The 26,862-nt window shown below is 35.7% G+C and overlaps 1 protein-coding gene across 3 annotated transcripts in view; it reads left to right on the top strand.

The window, feature by feature from the left end:
• Positions 1-26,862, top strand: part of LOC115222448 (AP-1 complex subunit beta-1) — a 71,134-nt gene that overhangs the window by 27,103 nt on the left and 17,169 nt on the right. For all 3 annotated transcript variants that reach the window (XM_029792639.2, XM_036511672.1, XM_036511673.1), the window contains 16 exons: positions 216-461; positions 2,411-2,535; positions 3,666-3,734; positions 5,273-5,339; positions 7,605-7,759; positions 7,878-8,018; positions 9,822-9,987; positions 10,273-10,361; positions 11,738-11,840; positions 14,979-15,077; positions 16,940-17,196; positions 20,059-20,287; positions 21,992-22,084; positions 23,009-23,154; positions 24,142-24,271; positions 25,497-25,668. In XM_029792639.2, the coding sequence (XP_029648499.1) occupies positions 216-461; positions 2,411-2,535; positions 3,666-3,734; positions 5,273-5,339; positions 7,605-7,759; positions 7,878-8,018; positions 9,822-9,987; positions 10,273-10,361; positions 11,738-11,840; positions 14,979-15,077; positions 16,940-17,196; positions 20,059-20,287; positions 21,992-22,084; positions 23,009-23,154; positions 24,142-24,271; positions 25,497-25,668 (2,287 nt within the window). The remainder of the gene's footprint in view (positions 1-215; positions 462-2,410; positions 2,536-3,665; positions 3,735-5,272; positions 5,340-7,604; positions 7,760-7,877; positions 8,019-9,821; positions 9,988-10,272; positions 10,362-11,737; positions 11,841-14,978; positions 15,078-16,939; positions 17,197-20,058; positions 20,288-21,991; positions 22,085-23,008; positions 23,155-24,141; positions 24,272-25,496; positions 25,669-26,862) is intronic.

Raw genomic sequence — 26,862 nt, 5'->3', positions numbered from 1 at the left:
TTTTATGGTTCTGCTAGACCACCACCCTAGACTGGTGCTTTATCGACCCTGGAAAGCAAAGTTGATCTCAGTGGGATTTGAACTCAAACTGCATAGAATTAGAATAAATATAACAAGAAATCTTGTCTGTTTCTCTAATGCTTCTGCCAATTTGCTTACTATTGAGTTTATTTTATTTAAAATTAAAATATGTCATCCTTTTGATATTTATCTAGGATTGCGAAGACAGTAATCCATTGATCAGAGCCCTTGCTGTTCGTACCATGGGCTGCATCCGCGTTGACAAAATAACTGAATATCTCTGTGAGCCACTGCGTAAATGTCTCAAAGACGAAGACCCTTACGTTAGGAAGACCGCTGCTGTGTGTGTGGCTAAACTGCATGACATTAATTCACAGTTGGTGGAAGACCAAGGATTTTTAGATCTTTTGAGAGATTTGTTATCGGATTCTAATCCAATGGTAAGTTGTTTTTGTGTTTGATTTGGAATAAGTTTGCACTAAATGTGAGTAGCCATGCCAATCCTTGAGAAGAACTACTTCTGAACTCTACTTCTCTAATAATATTATAATCCCTCATCCTCTAGCATGAAGTTGGTAGTCCTGTGAGTCACACAATGACTTAATAATGCTGGTGGCACAAAAAAAGCACTCAATCCACACTGTAAAGCAATTGGCATTGGGAAGGGTATCTAGCTGTAGAAATCATGCCAAAGCAGATCTCTGGAGCTTGATGCAGTCTTTAGACCTATTGGTTCTTGTCAAACCAGCCAATCCATGCTAGCTTGGAACACGAATATTGAATGACAATGACAATGATAATGTGCATAATGTTTGTGTGTGTGAGAATTTATACATATGTATATGTATGTGTACATATTTTGTTTTTGCAGTCATTATCATAAGCACAGGAATGGTTTTGTAGTTATGAAGACACACAGAAAGAAACACTTCAGCACACACATATACATGTGTACTCATCCATGCTTGAGGTATAGGTGTGGCAAGTGTCATTTGCTATATCCGTAGGCCAGCCAAATCCTTGAGTGGACCGGGTAGATGGAAACTGAAAGAAACCTGTCGTGTGTGTATGTGTGTGTGTTTCCTTTTCTTGGCATTGCAGGATAATTGTAAATGATTGCCAATGTTATATAATCTAGTTCATTTATTTCTAACTAGCACTATGACCTGGCAACACTGGGTCATAGTGCTAGTGCATGCATAGACAGCTGCGTGCGTGCGCACATACACGCAAGTACTGTCCAAATATCCGACCAATCACATACAGCTAGCTGGCATTCAATTGGCATATTAAGTTTCAGGCATTTTGATTGGGTTTTGGATAGAAAATTCACAAAAAAGTCACTTCTATTGATTTTTTTTAATGGCTTTGTGGGGTGACTGGGGAAATGTAAAGATATGCATGATCACCCTTGGACGGTTTTGAATGACCATAGAAAGTGTGAGCCCTCTAACTGAAAAATTGTGGATTTGTATAAAGGACACACACACACATATAGACAGACATTTTGCCGTTTATATATATAGAGATATCCTACAAAAAAACATGTCTGGCCATAGGGAAATATTACCTTGCTTTGGGTGTAGGTGACTGGAAAGGCACCCAGCCATAGGAAATCTACCTCAGTTATCTCAGTCTGACCCATGCAAGCATGGAAATATGTATGTTAAAGCAATGATCATGATGGTGAATGGGTCAGACAAGGATATGTTGGGGCAGATTTTCTATAGCAGGACACCCTTCATGTTGTTAATCACCTATATGTTTGCAAGTGAGATAATAGTTTCCCAGTCCATTAAACAATAAACAGCCTGGATGTATGCAAAGAATAGAAACAATCCTGTATGAATAAGTCTCTGTGTATATGTATATACAAATGTGTGTGTGTGTGAGTGTGTGCACACACACATTCAGTGCATGACAAGTTTCCATGCAGTGGTTGGCTTGACACTATAGTAAATGTTTGCCCAAGGTACCCTACACCCCGAAACCATGCAACTATGATTTAAGCAAATAAAAGACAACAAAAATTATATGTAACTAGCAGTATCGCCCGGCGTTGCTCGGGTTTGTAAAGGAAATAACTATATAAGCATTTTTAGAGAGTTACTTCCCTTATATAAAACCGAGTAAAAAATGCATTAAAAAACGAAAAAATAATGGTAATTTTTTTTTTAAATCGTAGACTCATCGTAGACACGTGCTAATACCCAGAAGGGCTCGATATGAATCACGACTATAAGATATCCGCTTTTGGTTAAACTGCACCGCAAAATGTGGGAGTAGTTAGGAATCTAAATCGCAGTAGACAGACTCTCACACACACAACTTCAGTTTTATATATAAAGATATGTTTGTTTGTTTCTTTTTTTTTTGTCCCCTCCTCAAGGTTGTTGCCAACGCAGTGGCTGCCATATCTGAGATTCTAGATGCTTCACCAAGTGCTCAACAAGTATTAGAAATGACCTCCAATACTATTAACAAGCTTTTGACTGCTCTCAATGAGTGTACAGAGTAAGTACTATGTTAGACATTTAATATGATTGTGTGAGAGAAACAGAGGTTTTTAAAAAATGTTACTTAAAAAAACTTGACATGTCTGATTTTTTGTTTTTTCATACTGTAATACTTCATGATGAAATATGGAAAAAAACTCCATTTTAATTAAAAATAAAAGTAGATCACAGTTGTGTTTTCAATGTGTGTGTGTATTAGGATTTTGCTTAGGCATAGTGATACTTATAACCTGCTGTTAGAACCCAATGTACATGTACTTCAAAATAATGGGTTAAGCAAGTACAGAGCATATGGAGTTAGAGATATGACGAGGGAACAGGAATTACATAATCAGCTTCATTAGCTTACAGTTGTTTCTGTTATAGGATGTAATGTGCTGAGTGTTTGTGCATCACCTTATAGCTTCCTCAGAGCCTCTAAAATATGTATGTTTGTATTTACAAATTTGCAACTCTTACAAAAAGCATTTTTGAATCAGTTGAAAAAAAAAACCCACTAACAAAGGACAAGGTAACTGAAGAATTTTTAGTATGAAAACAAGGGCAAAAAATAGGATTCAGTACAATTCAATTTGGATTTTTCTTCAATTTATATTATGGGTTTCTAAAATACGTGCTTCCATGAATCAATGCTAAAAATTAAAGAGAAAGAAATCTTTTTTTTTTTGGTGGAGGTGAGGTCACAGAATAGATACAGTTGTGAATAGTATTTTTTTTTAATCTATAGATTTCTTAAAATTACATTTTTAAGCATTTTAATTATTGACTATATTGCTTCATAATATATATTACATGTAATTTGTGAGTGTGCATGGCCTAGTGGTTTGTGTGTTGCACTCATGATTACAAAATCTTGGTCCCATTTCTTGGACTATGTGGGTGTATTGTGTGTCCCTGAGCACAATGCTTCATTGCCTGTTGCTCTGAGACACTTCAACATCTGATGTTTTGTACACCGTGAAGCTGTGCAGCTGAAGCATTTAATCATATCATATGTAGTCTTTTAGTAAGAAATTGCAGAACATTCTTTCTTGGGTTATGAGAGACTGCCATCATCAACATAACATATAATTTAAATGTTTTTTTGTTTTTTTTTGTTTATTTATTTATTTATTTTTTTGTTAACAGATGGGGTCAAGTGTTTATCCTTGATTCGATTTCCAACTTTACACCAAAAGATGAGAGAGAAGCTCAAAGGTAAATCATTCTTTTCTTTATGGTTTTTATTAATAAAATACTTTCCAGTGTAAAAGACAATTCAACGTTAATTTGAATCTCGCATTGAATTCTTACTTTACTTCTAAATACACACCCAGCCACAAAAATGTGTGTATAAATAAACCCAGTTTTTAATATGAACATTGCTAGAATAGTGAATTGCTAGACTGATTGTCTTCTGGTATTGAATCTTGTGCAATTAGATGCTGGGACCGAATCCCATCACGTTTGACTTCACTTTTGGTAATAGAAAAAGTCAATTCAATCTATTATAATCTTCCTCAGAATTTGTGAAATGGTTCTAAGGTTACAAATGATTCTGAGGCCATTTTTTACCCAGTAAGGCCTTGTGGGCCCCTCACAGTCTCATTCATCATAGCTCTATTCTCATGATAGAACTTCATGGTTGGATGCTTTTCCTTCTTGCTAACCTATTTTTAGTCATTGCTTTCAGTCATGCATGTATTTATTTTAAAACTGGAAATCTGTATTTTATAAGTAGGTAGGGTAGACATTTGAATGGATTTAATGCTAAAAGCTATGTTGAATCTATTAGTTTCAGACCTTACCTTTCATTAAAAGTATGAAAAAAAAAGTCCTTTTTTAAATGGGCTGAGGAATTGAAATGAAAATGTGAGATGGAGGAGAGACAATGTGAGAAGGTCAGAAATCTGGGTTGCAAAATGAACAGACGAGAGAAAAGTTATGAATTGGGGCGATAGAAGTAAGAAAAATGCAATGTCTCAAGCAAGGTTTAAAAAAAAAGTGAAAGTTCAAGAAAGGTGGGAAAGAGGAACAAGTTAAATATAATAATAATAATAATAATTATTATTATTGTGTACAGTGCTCAGGTGCACTACAACTCATCTAAAGTGTATATATAATCAGGTGTAGTTTTGGCAGATTTTAGAAAGCATGAGAGCCTTAAAGGATGCAGTGTCATGGCAGTCAACAACTGACGCAGGCAGTTTATTCCATGCTTCAGCAACTCTGAGCGTGAAAAAATGTTTCCGAAAGTCATGGGAGCTGTGTTGTTTTCTGACTTTGTAGGCATGTCCACGTGTGTTAGACACATGGAGATCAAAAAGGTGTTCATTGTTGTTGTTGGTGAGGTGGTCGATAACTTTGTGGGTGTTTACCAAGTCCGTTGCCAGACGCCGGAGCTCCAGTGAATCCATGCCCAGGGAAACAAGGCGTTCAGAATATGGTAGGTGTCTGATGGAGGGTATGCGTTTGGTTGCACGTCTCTGGACAGATTCCAGGAGGTCAATGTTCTGAGCAAGATAGGGGTTCCAAACTGATGATGCGAATTGCAAGTGTGGTTGTACCATAGCTGTATACAGTTTTAAATTTAAGTAGCTGAAGACTAAGCATGCACACCTAAATCTATTCAAGGATAAAAAATATTTGGTATTTCTTTTCATTTTGTAAACTTTTTAGTTATTTTTCTACAGTTGCTGATTTTGAGGATTAATGAAATTTACCTTTTCTTTTTTCAAATTCTTTGATTATTTCAGTATTTGTGAAAGAGTTACTCCAAGACTTGCCCATGCTAATGCAGCTGTTGTATTGTCTGCTGTCAGAGTAAGTTTCTTTTAAAGTCTACATATTGTTGAAACATTTCAGAGTCTATCATATTGGATTTTATAAATATATTGTACCTCTTTAGTTTTCCTATTTTAAAAAATGTTTCTTTTAAAAAGAGTGAAAAATTAAGTTTTTAATTATGCCGTCATTGTTTATAATTGAGTGTTCTTTACTCAGTGTAATTAACAAAAATTATTTGGGAGTCTGTCGAATGGGCTGCCCTTAATTTTTTGGTAATTAACTTAATTTTATCACTCCATTTAGCACCACCACCACCACCTGACCCTTGAGTGCCTTTTGTAGAATATTCATCATCATCAAAATTCATACCAAGTTGCTGGCTTGATGTAATTTCCTTCCTGTCTCTCAACTAGTCCTAGTGGTATGGAAAATCTGATGGGCATTGTTCTTTCCTATTCTGGCCAAGCCATAAATAATAAAAAAAAAAGCCATCTTGACATGTATTCATCCATAATTGTCTTAGAGTGCACCTTTCTCGATATCAGACCTGATTACATATTCTCTGTCTTTCATTCATCTGGATACAATAGATAACATCTATTACATTATAAGTAGACATCATCATAGTCAAACCAACCAAAATACATCTACATAGTTGTTTGACTTACTAGCAAAAAAAAAAGGCATTGAATTTTCCCCCTCAGACTGCATTTCATTTCACTTTCTTAAAAATCAACTTATTAGATAATGTAGTTGTGAGTACAATATTCCACAAAATAAGACTGGAACAGTCAAGATCTAAATGCCTTTGGACCATAGGGCTGTTAATCATAGCTGATCTGGATGTTAAACAAAAACAACATCAAGCAAGGTTGTGTATCTTGTAGATCATTGTCTGTCATTTAGGCGGAGAGCTGGCAGAAACGTTAGCACGTCGAGCGAAATGCTTAGCGGTATTTCGTCTGCCATTACGTTGAGTTCAAATTCCGCCGATGTCAACTTTACCTTTCATCTTTTCGGGGTCGATAAATTAAGTACCAGTTACGCACTGGGGTTGATGTAATCGACTTAATACCTATGTCTGTCCTTGTTTGTCCCCTCTATGTTTAGCCCCTTGTGGGTAATAAAGAAATAGATCATTGTCTGTCATTGAAACAGTCATTTTCTCTCAATCACTTTCTCAGCTTTATTTGTAAGAGTACACTAACATCTACTAGACTGTCTTCAGTTCATTTTTTATCCATGCACTATTTATGCTCCGTTGTTTCTGTATATGTAGTAAGTCCAACAATGAGATGTTATTGTATTGCATTTATTGTTTCAAGAATACATGGTTCAGAATCAACGTGGTGTCTCTGAACCATGTACTCTTGAAATGATCATAATGAAGGAATAAATGCAATCCTGTAATCTCCATTCTTAGATTTATTGTATTATACTTCATGATTCATAAATTATTCCTGGAATTTCAGTTTGTATGGAATGCTTTCCTTTAAGGAAAACTGTCCACTTCTATACACTCAGTTAGCTGGTATGTGAAGGTGTGGCTTAGTGGTTAGGGTATTTGGCTCACGATTGTAAGGTCGTAGGTTCAATTCCCGGTGGTGCATTGTGTCCTTGAGCAAGACACTTTATTTCATGTTGCTCCAGTCCACTTAGCTGGCAAAAATGTGTTGTACCTGGTACTCAAAGGTCCGGCCTTGTTACATTGTGTGTCACACTGAATCTCCTTGAGAACTACATTAAGGGTACACATGTCTGTGGGAGTGCTCAGTTACTTCCACATTAATTTCACGAGTAGGTTGTTCCATTGATTGGGTCAGCTGGAACCCTTGTTGCAATCAACGAAGTGCCAGTTTGCTGACACTTGCACAAGTGTTGATAGAAGATACCCTACGTAACACTAGAGTTCAAATCCTCTCTTTTACTTGCACCATAAAATATAGTCCCCACAGATATCTTTTATGTTTTTTTTTACTTGTTTTAGTCATTAGGCTCCAGCCAAGCTGGAGCACCACCTTGAAGAGTTTTTAGTTGAATGAATAAATTGACCCCAGTACTTTTTTTTTTTTAACCTGCTACTTATTCTGTCAGTTTGTTTTGCTGAACCATTAAGTTACAGGTTGTAAACATAACGTCACTGGCTGGGAAGCAGTGGTGGGACGAACACACACACACACACACACACACACATACCTGACAGACTTCTTTTAATTTATATCTATTCCTTTTTTTATGTATAGAAGATATTATTTGTTAGTATTTTCTATTAATTTCTTTTGTTTGTTTTTTAAATTTTAGGTGATAATGAAATTTATGGAAATGATGGAACCTCAAAGTGAATATATCAATATGTTGGTTAAAAAACTGGCTCCTCCATTGGTCACTTTACTTTCAGCTGAGCCAGAAATTCAATATGTTGCTTTACGTAATATAAATCTTATTGTGCAGAAGAGGTAAGATATTTAAAGCAAAGAAAAGCGTTTTTTTTTTTTTTACCTTTTGATTTTATAATAGTTCAGCATTTTATTAAAAAGAAAACCCCTCAACAATATATGTCCATCTTTGTTTCAGACCTGATATATTAAAACATGAAATGAAAGTGTTTTTTGTGAAGTATAATGATCCTATTTACGTCAAACTGGAGAAACTCGACATAATGATTCGTTTGACCAATCATTCCAACATTGTCCAAGTTCTCTCTGAACTCAAAGAGTGAGTAAATTCATTTCTTTATAATCAATATAAATTGTTTTTGACTCTGTCTTGTTTGATTTTTTTTTTTGAAAATGATAAGCACTTATAAATAGGAAATATACTAATGGTAAGGCATGGCCGGACAGTTATAAAGTTTGCTTCGCAACCATGTGGTTTCTGGTTTGATCCCACCACTTGGTGCCCTGAGCATCTACAAGAACTTTAGGTTGACAAATTCCTTGTAAGTGCTATTTCACAGATGGAAGCTGTGTAAAAGCCTGTTGCGTGTCTGTGTGTGAAATAACTTCTTTTAGATGTTTGGAAGCTTCCTTAGAAATATTTGATAATTTCTGTTACCAAGATAACATAATTAGCAGTAGAATAGGGCATTCCGAAAGCATAGCAACTGGCCCTAAAAAATTGGAGCTATTAATTCTGCTCGCAACAAATGGATTATCTCTCTGATTGGTGGATATATTGTATGATGCTCGTGTGTAAAGTATGATGCTGCATGGCAGTGAAACATGGGTATTGAATGTGAAAGATGTGCAATGGTTGGAAAGAAACAAGGCAAACACGCATAATATTAGTGTGTATGAAAGACAATTCTACTATATGGCTCAGAAACCTGGATGTTATCAAAGAAGCTTGAGAGGTGGTTGGATGGAACCTACACTCGCCTCCTTATGAGAGCTCAAAATCTCTCGTGGAAGCGCCATCCAACGAAAATGCAAATATATGGGAAGCTACCACCTGTGTCATCTCTTGTGAAAGGTAGGAGAGTCCAGTGTGTTGGACATTGTTGTAGAGCTGAAAACGAGGTTATTTCTACTCTTCTCCTCTGGAAGCCATCTACTCACAATATCAGAGGGCGCACACTCTCCTACTCTGATGTAATCTCCAGGGATACAGGCATCCAGCAACAGGACTTCCGTAATGCCATGATGGACTGTGAAGTCTGGCGTAGCATGGTAAATTCCATTGTCTCGACCACGGTTGAACAATGATGATGATGATGAAAGACAGTCCACAAAAGACTTAAGAGATGAACAGGGTGTAAGAGTAATTAGTTGTAGTGTGCAAGACAGAAGCATAAACTGACACAAACATGTGATGGATATGAAGAATGACAGTTCAGTAAAGAAGTGCCAAGCAATCCAAATGGCAGGAACCTGTGGAAGAGGAAGACCAAGGAAAACATTGAAAGAAATGGTGAAATATAATCTCATTAGACATAGTCTCCCAAATGAGCTGATTTCAACAAATGTCTGAATGCTATCATCATTATCATTTAACGTCCGTTTTCCATGCTAGCATAGGTTGGACGGTTCAATTGGGGTCTGGGAACCAAGAGGCTGTACCAGGTTCCAGTCTGATCTGGCAGTGTTTCTACAGCTGGATGCCCTTCCTAACACCAACCACTCCATGAGTGTAGTGGGTGCTTTTTACGTGCCAGGGAAGGCTGGCAACAGCCACGATCATATGGTGCTTTTTACGTGCCACCGGCACGTTTGAAAAATTCCAACCAGTGCATGCAAGCTTGGAAAAGCAAATATTAAATGATTGCGTGTTGTAGCTATCTTTTGTTGATGTGTATTGGTGAAAGATGTAAATTTGGCCAAAAGAACCTGATTAACATATGCTTTTAAAAAAAAAAAAAAAAAAAAATCTTGTATTTTTCCTACTCAAATTGCACAGCCTCACTTAAAATATATCAATGTTTATTTTTTTCTAAAATATTTGTGCAATTTTATTTAGTCCAAAAAAAATGTAATGTTTCTTTTCATTCTTATTTTTTTTGCTTTCTTTTTTTTTTTATAGGTATGCCACTGAGGTTGATGTGGACTTTGTACGTAAATCTGTCAGAGCCATTGGTCGATGTGCTATCAAAGTCGAACAGGCTGCTGAGCGATGTGTTAGCACGCTGCTTGACTTGATCCAAACTAAAGTTAACTATGTTGTTCAAGAAGCTATTGTTGTCATCAAGGTATAAAAACAAATGATAAACATTATTTCAGTTTGCTTAGTACTAATATAATTTTCGGATAATATTCAATCCTTTTTGATTTTTTTTTTTTAATCTCCATATATATATATATATATGTGGTCTTGTTTATAACTGGAGTGATTGAAAGTGTCATAAATGGCTGGATAACAGTATAAATGCTTAAATAAAAACATTTATTGAAAAGCTGTAAAAGGCAAATTTTTACATTTGAGTTTCTAATTTTACAAGTGATTCTTAAACTTCTCATTTTTTTTCTTTTGTAAGGATATTTTCCGAAAGTATCCCAACAAATACGAAAGTATAATTGCTACCCTGTGTGAAAACTTGGACACCCTTGATGAACCAGAGGCAAGGTAAGCAGCCTGGTTTCCCACTTTATTGGTTCTTGATAATCAATGTTGAGATAAAATGATGAGGAAGATTTTTGATGCAAGCTGATAACTTTAGATGAAACATATTACTTGGCTTTTTTTTTCATTATTATTGTTGTTATTCATTTATACAGAATGAGGCAAAATCTATAATATTTCTTTTGTTTGAAACAAATAATATTTGATATTATTGAACATTATTTGAATTTTGATTATCTTTTAAGCCACATCATCATTATCGTTTAATGTCTTCTTTAGCATGTATGATGTATTGATTGAATGAAATATTCTATCAAAGATTTGGAGATTTAAGAATAAACCTTTTCATTGGCACCGAAAGCTTCTGATGAAATCAGATTTCATAACTTGTGATATTGGTTTCAGCCTTTACTGGAGTACTGCCTTTAAGGGCTTTAACCAATTACATCAATCAACAATAATTTGTCTGGTACTAATGATCAAATAGTGTGCCTTGATGGAAGGGATGTAACTCAATACTTAAATTTCACAAGGTATTTTTGTTTGGTCTACACACACAGGTGTGTGGCACATGGCCTAGTGGTTAGAGCAGTGGACTCGCGGTCGAGGGATCGCGATTTCGAATCTCAGACCAGGCAATGTGTGTGTGTGTTTATGAGCGAAACACCTACGCTCCACGTGGCTCCAGCAGAAGTTAATGGTGAACTTCTGCTGACTCTTTCGCCACAACTTTCTCTCACTCTTTCCTCCTTCCTCTTGCAGCTCACCTGCGACGGACTGGCGTCCCGTCCAGGGGGGGAACCTATACGCCATGGAAACCAAGAAACTGGCCCTTATGAGCCACGTATGGCTTGAGAAGGAGCAAACAATAAAATAAAACACACACACACATGTCTTGTTCACACTTTTCTGTCTCCTAAAATTAACTCACAAGACTTTCATTGACAAGTGGCTATGATAGAGGACAATAGCTCAAAGTTCCAACCTTAAAGATCAAAACAGCAACCATGTGGTTGAAAACCAGACCTCTTAACCATGTGGATGCCTAATTAATAAAACAGTCATAACTACTGATATTGCTCCAGCATGTTCACAGTCTGAAACCAGTAAAAAGAATAAAAGAAGCAAAAATATCTCGTCTAGCTTCTAATTGATGCAAGAAATTTTTATGACAATCTTGAGATTTATGAAGTTTTTTTTATTTTAAAGACTTTTCCATTGTTCACTTCCTGTGCATATTTTATATACTGTTCATGCAGTTTAGCTTACTTTATTCTGATGAGTTGTAGTGCATCTGCGTACTGTATACAATAAGTTCATCATCATTATCATCATCATCATCAAGTTGTTGCTTGCTAATGTATCTGTTTTAATTATAGAGCATCCATGATTTGGATCATTGGAGAATATGCTGAGCGTATTGATAATGCAGATGAACTTCTGGAAAGTTTCTTAGAAGGATTTCAAGATGAAAACACACAGGTATGATAGGCCATGTTTTATTCAATAATAATTAGGCAATTGTTACCCCACAAAAAAAAAGGTGTAATGAAATTGAAATCTTTAAAAGATTGTACTAGTAAATGAAATTGATCCAATGAATATATGTAATCTGTTTTTGAAAATTACAAAAAATTATATATAAGCAGGAATCAGGGGCCTCCAGCTATTACTTGGTTGCCATCCAGTAACAAGTTACACAGAATGAATAAATTTTAAAATTCCACTTCAATTTAATGAAGTGTCACAGTCTGCAGAGGGGTTTTGCAAGCTATGAAACCTATGTAGCCTGGATTCTCTCTACTCCATTCCCTAATCTTGGATTCTTATTCGCATACACAAAAACCCCAGCTGCTAACCACAAGCTATAAAATAACTTATCGAACTTTGATATGGGTAAAATTTACAACCTTCAATGTCAATAAACCACTATTGTTCCTGAAAGTTGTTTTTTTTTTATACCGTCTATGGAATTCTTGAAGCTTACTATCTTTCTACTCTCTGATCCTTGGATCTTATCTTTATATGTATATGTATTATATATGTTGAGTATTAAATTATGTTCTTCACTTTGTGTATTGTTATGTGCATTACCTTGGTCTGTGGTGCAAAAAAGGTCACTGGCTGCTGCTTTATATGTTTGTAATGAATCTCTTAAAATAAAAGTGCATAATTTGGTAGATTGACAACATGCATTAGCAATTTTTTAATGTTCTGAGTTCAAATACTACCTTGGGAAACCTCTCACCTTTTTTGTGGTTAATTAAAGTAATAGTCAGACTGTTGACTTATTTATTTATTCATTTAACAAAAACGAGAACCTTAATAACATACATCTATACATTATAATTCAATACATATAAGATAAGAATACAATTATAAAAATCTTAATATAAATTATTGAAATCATTAAAATCACGCTTACAGCTGTTTCAGCCTATGGATAAAAGTAGTTTTTTTCCCCCGTGCCTATACTTGTCAATTATATTGAGGTTGTAGGCATTTAAAGTTACGGTACTTATATATAACCATAGACCTTGTCAGAGATTATAAAGAACTTTTAAAATATAAATACATGAAACAGGATACACGTACAATTTAATATATATAAATATAAACAACTAACCATATACACATACACACACACACACACATATATATACATACATAAGCAAAGTATATAGACCTTTACATGTGTATAAATACATAAATAAGCACAATTAAACAATAGGTCCAAGCAAATAGACCATTCGTCATATACATATATACTGGAACATATACATACGTCCATGCTCATGACTACATAAACAATATTTAATTATTACTAATATTATTATTATTATTATTATACTTATCAATAATAACAATATCATTAGATTTAGAGTAATCTTCACTTCACAATACATATTATAGTAGATTCCAATATATCATATATTATGATACAATATAAACAATTCATTACGGTAAATTTAATTTTATAAATTTTAAAACCACAATCAATACAAACAGATATATATATATATATATATATATATATAAAACATACAGTTAGACCAGGGTTGTTACAATATTGATCTTCTTCATACACATAAGTCCATGTGTATTGGCAACAAATAGAAGCAACATGTACATATATATACATACATACAAATATACACCAATATCTATATGAGGATTTTTTTTTCTTTTCCTCACAGTGAAATTATACGTATATGTATATGTTTTTCCATCTAATTAATATGATTTCACAGAATATTTTTACAGAATATTTCATAACAAGAAAACAGTTGTTAAGATATAATAGATTAGCTATAAGGGCCATGTTATATGTTATATATTAATATTTTAGAGTTTTAAAACTATTGGGGGTTAGGGAGTGATTATTTTTAATCATAAGTTTTATCTAATTGGTTAACAAATTTGAATTTCTACGTCTCAGTTACGGTTAGTATATAGAAGACCGAATGATTAAGTAAACATACCGTGTTAATCTCCCGTAATTACTATGTATATCCTTAAATTAACTTTCAAATATTAATCGTAAACAAAGAATTCTTATAATAAGCAATACAAGTGTAAGTTAATACATGAATATTTATCTACAAAATTTAATAAAGCATATAAAAATTCAATCACATGTTATATATATATATATATATATGTATATATATATATATAATCGGGTGAGCTACCCTAAAACCAATTTGAGGATCTTGTTTCAAGATTATGTTGAGAATCGAACCAAACAGAACTGGAAGTTTTGGATTGTATCCTTTACGATTGAGAAGGAGAGAGAGAGAGAGAGAGAGAACATGTTTATGTCTCTATGTGTTTGTGTTTGTCTTTTTTTTCCAGCAGGTCTACTACACTCACGGAGTGGTTGGCGTTAGGAAGAGCATCCAGCTGTAGAAACACTGCCAGATCAGATTGGAGCCTGGTGTAGCCTCCTGGCTACCCAGACCCCGGTCAAACCATCCAACCCATGCTAGCATGGAAAACGGACGTTAAATGTTGACGATACACACACACACACACACATATATATACACACACACACACATACAAATATATTTATACATCAACATATAAATCAATATATACAAACACATACATATCCATATATTTATATACATTTAGGTCTACAATTGATCAAATAAACTAATTATTAGTTAAATAATTATATATACACAATACATTCATTAAATAAATAAACGAGAGCTTATCTATGTCTATAAATACATTTGTATAGACACAATACATTCTCCATACATACGATATTACTTGATAAACATACATACCCATATATATCTCCATACATAACATATATTTATACATACATATGTATATGCATATATAAATATACCCATACATTTACACACACACACACACATTATTTAATGGAATCAACCATCCTTCTCTTGGACAAATATGTGATCATGATCATTATTTTAATGGATGCCCTTCCTGTTGTCAATCCTGTTCTGTTTCCCAGCAAGGTAATATTTTCTCCCATTGCCAAACATGTTTTCAAAGAATATTGGAAATAAATGACACTGCTTCCTATGACATTGACACTCATTTTATTTTGTTTTGTTTTTACTTCTTTGTTTCTTCATGCAGGTCCAATTGCAGTTGTTAACCGCTATTGTGAAACTGTTTTTGAAACGCCCCACCGACACACAAGAACTAGTTCAGCAAGTTTTGAGTTTGGCCACTCAGGTAAAGAGAAAAGAATTTGCAAACACATTTGGTCTGTTCTTTGTTTTAGAATTATAAACTTAGTCAAATACAAGATGTAAAATGGTTTTAGCTTATAATTTCTAATGTTGTTTGAAATTAGAAACTTATGTTTATGATATGTATTTGAATTTTTTTTTAAACTCCTTTTTTGTCTCAAAGAAATCTGGAAGTTATATGTAAAATATTTAGTGAACTTGTTACACAATTAATACTAAAATATTTTTCATGGTTATGTCAGAGAAATAAGGGTAGTACCGAAAGACCCTTTCAGGGCCTATAAGATGGGTGGGAGAAAGGGAAGAGTGGGCTAAATTGCTTGTATTAGAATAATCTCTATTAAAGGCTACCCAAGGATAAAGTTTTTAGTGTTAAGCCAGGCAACAGATCAAGTCTACCTACCATCTATCAATACCTTGTCAGGTATTGGTAAGCTCAAAGCTCTTGTAGAAGACATCTACCCAAGTTGCTGTTCTGTAAGCTTAAAACTCAAAACCCCACAACAGTGATGCAAATTTTCTTAACTTCATGTTTATGCCTCTACTGTCCCAACTTTATACAGAGATGAGATTGCTTGAAAGGCACCATTTAAACAAATTTTAGAAAGCCAAACAACTACGACAATATTTCTTATTATACATTCAGTTTATTCCCTAATTTAAATCTGTGATTTTACATGTTTTATGCTATCTAAATATCAATTTCTTACAAAGCCATTCATGTATAGGAAGGTAGAGTAAATAGAATTGACACTGGTGTATTTGGTATATACTTCCATAACTGTGGAGCTATGAAGGACAGAACTGATCCCAGTGGAATTTGTAAAAACGACATAAATAAATACCACAAGGTATTTTGACTGATGTTGTACCAATATTATTCCCACTTGCCCACAAATATAATTCAGGACTGGCTTAACAAATTTTGCTTTGTAACCACATAGTACTAGGTTCAACCTCACAACGTGGTACCTCAGACATCACATTAACCAGTGATTTTGTAAGTGGAATCTGGTAGATGGAAGAAACTACCAAAGAGGCTTGTTACACACACACACACACACACACACACACACACACACACACACACATGTATGTATATATATGTGTGTGTTTGCATGTGTGAGTGTATGTATGTATATATATATATATATATCTTTTACTGAAGTAGATGTAAAAGATGTTCCCTGAACAGCAGCATAATTAGTTACAGATTCTATGAATGTGATGTGTGTGTGTGTGTGTGTGTGTGTGTGTGTGTGTGTGTGTGTGTATAAGCGTGACTGTGTGGTAAGAAGTTTGTTTCCCAACCGCATAATCCCAGGTTCAATACTATTATGTGATACCTTGGGCAAGTGTCTTCTACTATCACCGTGGACCAAATAAAGTGTTGTGGGTGAAAAAAAAGCCTGTTTTGTGTGTGTGTGTGTGTGTGTGTGTGTGTGAGAGAGAGAGAGAGAGAGCGTATGTATGTTTATGTTTGTCCCACATCACCACTTTACAACTGGTGCTGGTTTGTTTGCATCCCTGTAAATTAGTGGTTCAGCAAAAGAGACCAATAGGATAAGTAGTGGTTTAAGAAAAAGAATATAGTACTAGGGTTGATTTGTTTAAGTAAGCCATTTAAGGCAGTGCTTCAGTATGGTTGTAGTTAACGGCTGAAGCCAGTAAGGGATGTGTCTGCAGTATTCTATTATCAATTTGTTCCTAATTGAAAAATATTTTCTTATTGATAATTTTAATAAAGTAAGGGTTCATTTCAGAGAATTGCATTGTTTTAGGCTTACATATCCTTCTGCTTTGTTCTGCAAATGTTTGAATCCTTATTTTGTTTATTACTTAAAGGATAGTGATAATCCTGATTTGAGAGATCGTGGCTACATTTATTGGCGTCTCCTTTCAACTGACCCAGCTGCTGCAAAAGATGTAGTATTGGCTGAGAAACCCTTAATCTCTGAGGAAACGGACCTTATAGAACCAACTCTTCTTGATGAACTCATCTGTCATATTGCCAGTCTCGCTTCAGTTTACCACAAACCTCCAAATGCATTTGTTGAAGGCCGTTCAAGTACACGAAAGGCTCTACCACCTCGTTCTACATCGTAAGTTCACATGTTCTATTTGTTTTTGTTTTTTTCTTTTCATACATTCCTTCTATTCATTTAATGGTTTCAGTGGCTGTGTGGTAAGTAGCTTGTTTACCAACCACATGGTTCCGGGTTCAGTCCCACTGCGTGGCACCTTGGGCAAGTGTCTTCTACTATAGCCTCGGGCCGACCAAAGCCTTGTGAGTGGATTTGGTAGACGGAAACTGAAAGAAGCCCGTCGTATATATATGTATGTGCGTGTATGTTTGTGTGTCTGTGTTTGTCCCCCTAGCATTGCTTGACAACCAATGCTGGTGTGTTTACGTCCCCGTAACTTAGCGGTTCGGCAAAAGAGACCGATAGAATAAGTACTGGGCTTACAAAGAATAAGTCCCGGGGTCGATTTGCTTGACTAAAGGCGGTGCTCCAGCATGGCCGCAGTCAAATGACTGAAACAAGTAAAAGAGTAAAAGAGAGAGAGTCATTGGACTGCATCCATGTTAGGTGCACCACCATATCAGTTTCTAGTTGCCAAGCTGTTAAGTTACAAGACATAAAAGCACAAAAATTTAATACAGATATAGGCACATTTGCAATACAAGCCTATCCACATTCAATCCCTAAACTCCACCCACTTATCATCACCATTATCATCATCATGCTGCACATGTCACCCTTCACTAGATCTATGAATAAGAGACCGCATTGAACCATTTGTCACTAGTACTCTCTAACATCACCATATCTGTACTGCCAGCCATCACTTTCTTTCTTCCCTGAGCCATTTCTCTTTCACCCATCATCTACTCTTGCCTTTTTCCACCTCTGCTATTGTTGATCGCTCCTATCTCATCTTCACCCCAACAACTCCGTCTCGACCATCATACTTGTTGCTCCTTTCACCCACACCATTCTGGCCTTTCTACTGTCTTCTCTCTCCCTCTTTCTCTCTCTCTTCCCTCTTCAAAGTCACATTACCCAAGTGAAAGCACACATCTTAGGGTACTTCCATTTTATATTTTTTTCCCTATTGTTTGATCTGAAAGAAGATGCTGCGTCCATAAGCTACATAGGTCTGCCAAGACTTGTGAGATTAATGTGATCCATTATTCTAGGACAACTACAAGTTGCCAAAAAAAAAATATATACATGGCAGGAATTCCAGTGGGTTTTGTGGAAAAACTTGACACAGCATAGATGGCAAGAGGAGGGATGTGTCAGTTAAGGCTGTATCTGACTGTAGGTGGTACCAAGATCATTCAGCTCTGAGAAGCAGAAGCCACTGTAATTGCTGTAGCTGATGGCAGTGAACAGACAGTACATCTGAGAATGGAAGACTGTTAGCGAGTGACTTCAGATCAACTAGTGAAATGGTGCCCTCCCCCCACCCCATTTCTTTATTTATTTCAGATGTCTGTGTAACATTATCACTGTCCCACATGTGAGAGAAACATTCCATTATTTCACTGAAGGAAATTTCTATCTAGACTTGTACTCTACCGTTTGACATAACATTAGCACTAGGATGCAAATCTGGTGTGTGGTGCAAGGTCCCAGGAAGAAGAATTGTGAATTTTAAGTTTGAACTTGAAACAGATAGATCTAACGAAATACTGTGGGATAGTGGGGCCAGGGCAAAATTGGTAGAGTAGCAGATGTGTTAAACTATACTTCGTTTTCTTAATCTTTTTTTGTGGTGATAGTGTCATCAATTAAATCGAACCCCTCCACACACACACACATGCATTACTTTGACTCATACTTCTACCAACCCTTGAAGAATGACAGGCAAAGTTGATGTAATTTGGATTTGATATGAGAACATAAAAAATGTTTTAGTTAACACCACAAAATACTTTATCTAAATTCTGCCAATTCTGTCTTCATCATTGACTTAATTTCTGTTTGTCCATTATACTAATTAGCATAACAATCTAGATAAAATGTTAGATGTATTGATGGAATAATATTCTATATGTTTTCTCTGATTTTGTTTCTCCTGGTTTAAGTTTAATTTTTCTTTTACTTTCTAGTTTTGCTTCCTGTCTGTTATTTTAAATTTTCAGGATTATTTTTGGCTTTTTTTTTTGTTTTCATAATTGTTTTTGGTTATTTCATAAAAGAAAGATTGGTTCGTTGTTTAGCTTCAGGTCGAGCAGATATTGGTCATATATATGCAGTCAAAACTGTTTTACCCATGACCATCCTGCCTTTTTTTGGTGGGCTGCATGCATCCTTGACTGCTTGTGTCCTTCCATTTTGAAAATGGTAGGGTGCATGTGAAGGAGATTTCTTGCATCTTCTAGCATGTTGAGTGATTACATCTACTCTGAAATTACAGTAGTCATCATTTTATGCCATTTTTTTTGTCATACTGGTATGGGTTGAACTGATGGATCTTACACTGTCTGTCCATTGTGAAGCTCCTTCATCATGAGACACTAACAACTACAGAGAAGATTGCTAGTCTTTATTATCGAGTGTGTTATATATTGAGGTATTGTTTTCACACATGGATGCTCTCCTTAAAACCAAACATTTTATAGCATAGAATGAGTAAGTTTTATTTACCACAGGCTGTAGAGATGTTGCTTGTGATTGAATTAAAGTGACCCCTTTCTCCCGGACCAGTTCCTATTCAAAATTACTGCTCCTTTTGATGGTTTGTCTTCACTGCTGCTTGTGGGATCCGAGATCTCCATAAATGATTTACTTTATATTAAATGGATATAGCATTAATGTGAACATTACTAAAAAAAAACAAAATGGAAGTTGATTACTGTATTATTTTTTAAGAAAATTATAATATACTTTATTTTTTTGAGAAAAATGCAATAAATTTAAATGTTTTTTTCAAAATTCTATTTTGACATTTAGTGGCAGCTTGGTTGAAGAAGCTAACCAAACTAACCAGACAGTGTCAGCTGATCAAAATAGTACTCAACCTACAGTAATTCCAGGAGTTGATTCCCTCATTGGTGATTTGTTAGACATGGACCTTGCTCCACCTATGCATCAACAACAGCAACAACAAATGTATTCCACTCAACAAATTCCAACTGCTGGTGGTGGAATGGATATCCTAGGTGATGGACTTGATACACTAGTGAGTATTATTTTTATGCAAAAACGATAATTTGAAAGAAATTATCTATTAAAAAAAAAGTTTAAAAAATGTTTTAATTTTTTTGTTTTCTTTTTCATGTTACATTTAAGTAAGTAAGGTTTTTATTAAAAAAACAAAATTTCAGTCATTCATGATATCGGAGCAAGTATTTTCACAACCGATAATGTGCATGGCTGTATGGTTAAGAAATTCACTGCGCAACCCTGTGATGACAGGTTCAGTCCTACTGAACGCACTACCACATAGCAAAAGAAAAATAAGTTATTTCATGTCCTTTATTCCATGCTGGTATGGGTTGAATGGTTCAACAGAAACTGATGAGCCAGAGGAGCTCCAGTGTTTACTTTGGCATGATTTTTATGGCAGGATGCTTTTCCTAATGCTAAGCACTTCACAAAGTGTATTGAGTCCTTTTTTCATGTAGCACCAGCACTGGTGAAGTCATCAAGTTTCTGCATGACACGATCCCTTTTCATGTGTGATTGTGTCGTCACCATCATTTAACATCTGGCTTCCATGCTTGCATGGGTTGGACAGTTTGTTAGGAGCTGGTAAGCTGCTTGGGGACTGTGCCAAGCTTCACTGTCTGCTTTGGCACGAGTTTTGCAGCCAGATGCTCTTCCTTGCCCCAACCACTTTGCAGAGTGGTTTGTATAATTGCCAGCCACCCAGTGTCAATAATTCTGCTAGTAACCATCAGACATATATTGTTTTGATCTGGAGAAAACCACCATGCCGAAGGCCTTTGCAGGCCCTCAATAACTGTGAGATTGAGCAGCTCCAGTCAATGGCCGCAGAAAAAAGCATGAACAAGGAGGGATTTACAAAGGGCCAATATTCTGAGAAGTAAGAACTGGGTGTAGTAATTTGCGTGGGATCTGGGGGCAAGATGTTTGTAATTATTTGCATGCAATAACGTTCAAATGTATACCTTCATCATCATCATCATCATCATCATCATCATAGTGTAATGCCCATTTTTTTTCATGCTTCCGTGGGTTGGACAGAATTTGTCAAGGCAGATTTTCCACAGCCAGATACTCTTCCTATCATCAACCCTCATCTATTTCCCCCATGACCAAACAGGATTTCATGGAAGACTGGAAATGAAGGACACTGCTTGCATTAGTGACATTCTTCTAAAACACTTGGGCAAAGCGATAGTCACACACACACACATGATATACATGATGATGATATACTTGGTAAACTTCTCCAGTTTTTATCTACCAAATCCACTCACAAGGTTTTTGTTGGCCCAGCTATAAGAAGAAACTTGGTTAAAGTGGGATTGAACTTGAGACCGGTGGTTGGAAAGTTAGCTTCTTATCACAGCCACACCTGTTCCTAAGTACTAGTTAAATCTCATTCAAGTTTCTAATTTTGCTGTTTTCTTCATAACAAAAAGGCTGTATTTGAACCGTCATTGATTATTAATGATATCAGGAATAAAATGTAGGAGTAAAATCTATTGTCAATCATCCTGAGAAAAGGTGAATTGTGTAACTTGCTCAAGAGGCAATAAATGTTTGTACCATGCTAGCATGGAAAGCGGACGTTAAACGATGATGATGATTGTCAAGTAGGGTTTCAAAGATTTTTGCTTTGAATCTGTAGAATATGAAAATAAAAGAACAGAAAATTTGAATTAACAACCTTTTTCTTTTCTTTTTCTTTTCACAGTTAGGAACCGGTGTCAGTAGTGGTGATGCTTTAGGTGGTCTTGGAGATATATTTGGATTGCCAGCCACCCAGTTTTATGTACCACCTCAGGAGGTAACTTTTCAATTATATTTTCTATTAATGATTGTGGAAGTTCATGGCTTAGTGGTTAGGGTGCTGGACTTATGATCATAAAATTGTGGTTTCACTTCCTGGACTGGACAATGCATTGTGTTCTTTCACGTTGCTGCAGTCCATTCAGTAATCCTGTGATGGACTGGCATCCTATCCAGGGGGAGTATATGTATGCCAAAGAAATCCAGAAACCAGTCCTATGTTTCCTGCAGAGTGGAGTGGACTATCCATATTAACAATTAATTGAATAGCAATTATGCTTTATTCATTGCAGTTCATGTGATATTCTTTGTTTTTGATGAATGTGAAGAATGACCGAAAGAGTAGAATCATGGATACAAGCAGCCAAAATGAAGGTTTCTCGGAAGGATCTCTGGAGTAACGTTACTTGACAGGATGCATAACTCAGAGACCAGGGAGTCTCTCCAGGTTGAATTGCTACTTCTCTGCATTGAGAGGTCACAATTCCAATACTATGAACATGTGATTTGAAGGTTGCGGGAAAGAATCACAAGACAGAACCTTGAAATTGAGCAGCAGGCAGCTGACCTAGAGGTAGACCAAGAATGAGACGGTTGGCTAATATCCTGTCTCGGTTTATCAATCCAGCCAGAAAGTGTAATGGCATTTGCTTCTCGGGTGGCAGACGATTCTACCTCTATGACTCTCTCAGGAATAGTGAGCAGAGAAGTTGAATGAATGGTGGGTGAAGAAATATTTGTTGCATATTTCAGGTTATTGTTCAAAATGAAAAAAGCCAAATGTTTTCTGGTAGCAGTTGAGATGGGTCCATTGTATGAAATTTCAATAAGAACAAAGGACAAACATTTAAAAGAGAAATGTTTGTTCTATGTTCTTATGTCTTTTGTTCTACAGTTGAAAGAATTTAATACATGTTTTTAGGTTTGGGTTCCAGCTATAAAAGGAAAAGGTCTTGAAGTTAGTGGAACATTTACACGAAAGAATGGTCAAATAATGATGGAAATAACACTCACCAACAAAGCCATGCAAGCAATGGGTGGATTTGCAATTCAATTCAATAAAAACAGGTATTAAAGCTTCTACTTAAAGAGAAAAAACTTTTTATTGGGTGAAAAGTTTATATATTTTTACCATCAAATATAAAGTACACATTTTTGAATTCAAATAATTTTCACATATCAAAATAAAACTAATCTATGATGATAATACTTAAATGTGAGATTGGTAACACATTGCTTATCCAACTATGTATTAATATGAATTTAATAATAATTTTTTCATTTTAATGTAAGATTCGAAAATAGGTATGACAGTAGAACAGTCATTGGCAGGTTACTGTAAAACATCTGATTTGCTTATATTTTCAAAAACTTACTTTCTACAATAGCCTTGCTTATGAAATGCACTATATGAAATGAATTAGATATTTTGAGAGTGTAAGGCAAGTCCATTTGCCAAGAAGCATTGGTTTTCATTTTAATTAAAAGTTGTCTAATGCAAAAACAATTTCTGTAATCTAGAACTATCCTACTGAAAGCATTATTACAAAGTCTTTGTATATTAGAATGATGAGTTTGTTATTAATCAAACAATGAGGAAAGAAAACACCCCAAAACTGAATTTCTGTTGATAAACCAAATGTTAGAAACACAGTGAAAATTGATTGAATATAAACTTCAAAAGTAGAATTATTAAAATTTAGGGGAAACTATAAATGAAATTTTACAAAGAATCACCTTTAAGACAAGGCACTGATTCATCCTGAATTTCTTTCAGTATGAATGCTTCCTTACCTTTTCTCAGACACTTAAGCCACTTTACAAAACTAATACTGGATCTGAATTTATACAGCATGCTATTTGTTTTTATTTATAGTTTCATAAATTTTTCAATTTCAAGTTTTTTTTTTTTTTTGTAATCTGTTGTCAGGAAGGGTGTGATGTTGAGCATGTTATGTTCTGTGGGTTGCCTTTTCTTTCTTTTAAAAAAGACTTTTGTCCCCTAATTTTATATTACTTGTTTAACTCTTGTTTTCAAACTCTTTTGGTTTAAAGCTTTGGTCTGCAGCCAGCACAGTCTCTACAATTACAAGGTCCCCTGAACCCTAACCAAACAGCATTCACATCTCTACCACTTAATACTGTTGGACCAGTTTTGAAAATGGATCCCCTAACTAATTTACAGGTACTTACTTTTTTTACTTGTTTCAGTCATTTGACTGTGGCGATGCTGGAGCACAGCCTTTATACATAAAAATTACATAATGTTTTGTTAAACTATGTTCCAAACATTTTAGTAATAATGGGAAAATTATTTTCGTTAAACTCATTCAAATTTTTGATGTATTTTAATCACTTTTTAAAATAATAGACAATGAATTTCTAAAGAAATATGTCCCCCTCCCCTCAAACCAAGAAGGTTGAATAATAAATTGTTTGAAATGATTCAAGAATTGTATATTATATATTAGTGTTCCCTGTTCTGTTGTAGTTCAGTATCTAGTTGCACTTGGAACATCCAATGCAGAAGTTCCAAACAACCACAGTGATGAAATATATGGGAACGTATGGATTAAACTTGTGTTTATCATAACTAGTAATGATGATGGATTCTTTCATCAAAGATGATGTATGAGCATTTGCTTTTGTTAAACGACCAGCACAAATGATTTGTGTTTATAGTGATCAAATGTTAGTGCTGCTCATTGGCTCTCTCTCCCTTCATCGAATCCACATTGCCTGAATGGGAGCACGGTGTACAATGCATTAGGTGTCAGAGTAATTGCAGAGCAACGCAAGATGAAGCGTTTTGCACCATTTGGTCAAGAATTGAAACCATGATCTAACAATCATGGGTGTAACACTAACCACTAGGCAATGTGTCCTCACATAACTCGCAATACTATTAAGTATAATAGTAACCAAACCACTGAACTGGCAGCAGATTGGATGATGATAATTTACATGGAGCTCTATACTCGACAGTAGCAGGTGTAAATCTATTTGTATGTGATCCACTGTGCCGGTGGCATGTAAAAAGCACCATCCGAACGTGGCTGATGCCAGTGCCGCCTTGACAGGCTTCTGTGCCGGTGGCACGTAAAAAGCACCAATCCGATCATGGCCATTGCCAGCCTCGCCTGGCATGTAAAAAGCACCCACTACACTCACGGAGAGGTTGGCATTAGAAAGGGCATCCAGCTGTAGAAACACTGCCAGATCAGACTGGAGCCCGGTGCAGCCTTCTGGCTTCCCAGATCTCGGTCGAACCGTCCAACCCATGCTAGCATGGAAAACGGATGTTAAACAATGATGATGATGATACACAAGGTATATCTATATTTAAATGATATATTGTTTTTTAATTTTCAGCATGCTAAAAAATAATTTTTCTTCTTTTCTTGTTTCAGGTTGCCATTAAAAATAACATTGATGTGTTTTACTTCAGTTGCATAGTTCCAATGCATATCTACTTTGTTGAAGACGGTGAAATGGACAAAAGAGTATTCTTAGCCACATGGAAAGACATTCCAGCTCAAAATGAAGTGCAGCATACCATAAATGATGTACAACTCAATGCTGGTAAGTGCCATCAGTATCCATGGTACTACTAAATGTTACCTTGTAGGTGTGGTTAAAAAGCTTGCTTTGCAACCTCATGGTTTCAGGTTCAGTCCCACTGCACAGAACCTTGGGCAGGTTATTTTCTATTATTGTTTCAGGCCAATCAATGATTTATGAGTGAATTAGGTTGGTGAAAATTGTTTGGAAGCCAGTCGTGTTTGTATTTGTTCCCCCACCAACACAACCATTCCTTAACGTTTGGTTTGTTTATGCCCCTGTATCTAGCAGTTCAGAAAATGAGATTGATAGAATAAGTACCATAATCATCATTATTTAATGTTCCGCCTTCCATGCTGGCATGGGCTGGATGGTTTGATAGGAGCCTGCACCAGACTTGTGTGTCTGTTTTGGCATAGTTTTTATGGTTGGATGCCCTTCCTGATACCAACCACCCAGTAAAATGGAGTGAGTGCTTTTTCCAAATGCCAACCACTTTACACTGTGGACTGGGAGCCTTTTAAGTGGTACCTGCACTGACAGGGTCACCAAGTAACTTGCAAGACAAGGATCCTTTGGGAGGTGAAGGGACATTGGAGGAGGTGATCTTGTGTCGGATGATAAAAGGTTATGGTAAGACAGAGAGACAGAAATAGGTGTCTTGCTGTAGAGGAGGTACAAGGTTACCCCAGCCTGAGGGAAGAACAGGAGGAGAGAGAGAGAGAGTGGGAGACAGCTATAGTATGAGAGAAAGCAGGAGAGAGTTGGTGGTGAAGTGCTGGACATACTCACAAGTAACGGGGATCAGAATATAATGGGATGGTCAAGTAAAAGAAGAGATAGATAGATGGTGGCCAGACATCAAAAAAAGAAAATGTACTGTGGTGGATTTGTTTGATTAAAACTCTTCAAGGCAGATTCTCAGCATAACCACAGTCTTATGACAAAACAAGTAAAAGATGAAAGACACCATCTTAGCTCTCTCAATACCAAACTGCCTGCATGTCTCTTTCATAAAGCATTCATGTTTAGTTAATTCATTCTTGGATTGGATTGCCTATGTTTGGTCCACCACAGGATGAAGGCCTCAGCATGTTCTCTCCACCAAGAGGTCAGACTGGTTTGATGAGCCTACTCTTCTACACTGGCTCAACATTGCTTGGCAGAGGGATGCAGTTATTATACTCAAGAGTAGTTTAAGTCAATTACTGTCTT

Source organism: Octopus sinensis, linkage group LG20 (assembly GCF_006345805.1).
Source record: "Octopus sinensis linkage group LG20, ASM634580v1, whole genome shotgun sequence".
In the NCBI taxonomy this organism is placed as follows: Eukaryota; Metazoa; Mollusca; class Cephalopoda; order Octopoda; family Octopodidae; genus Octopus; species Octopus sinensis.
The sequence above is the reverse complement of the archived record's forward strand: the minus strand, read 5'-3'. Positions and strand labels throughout refer to the sequence as shown.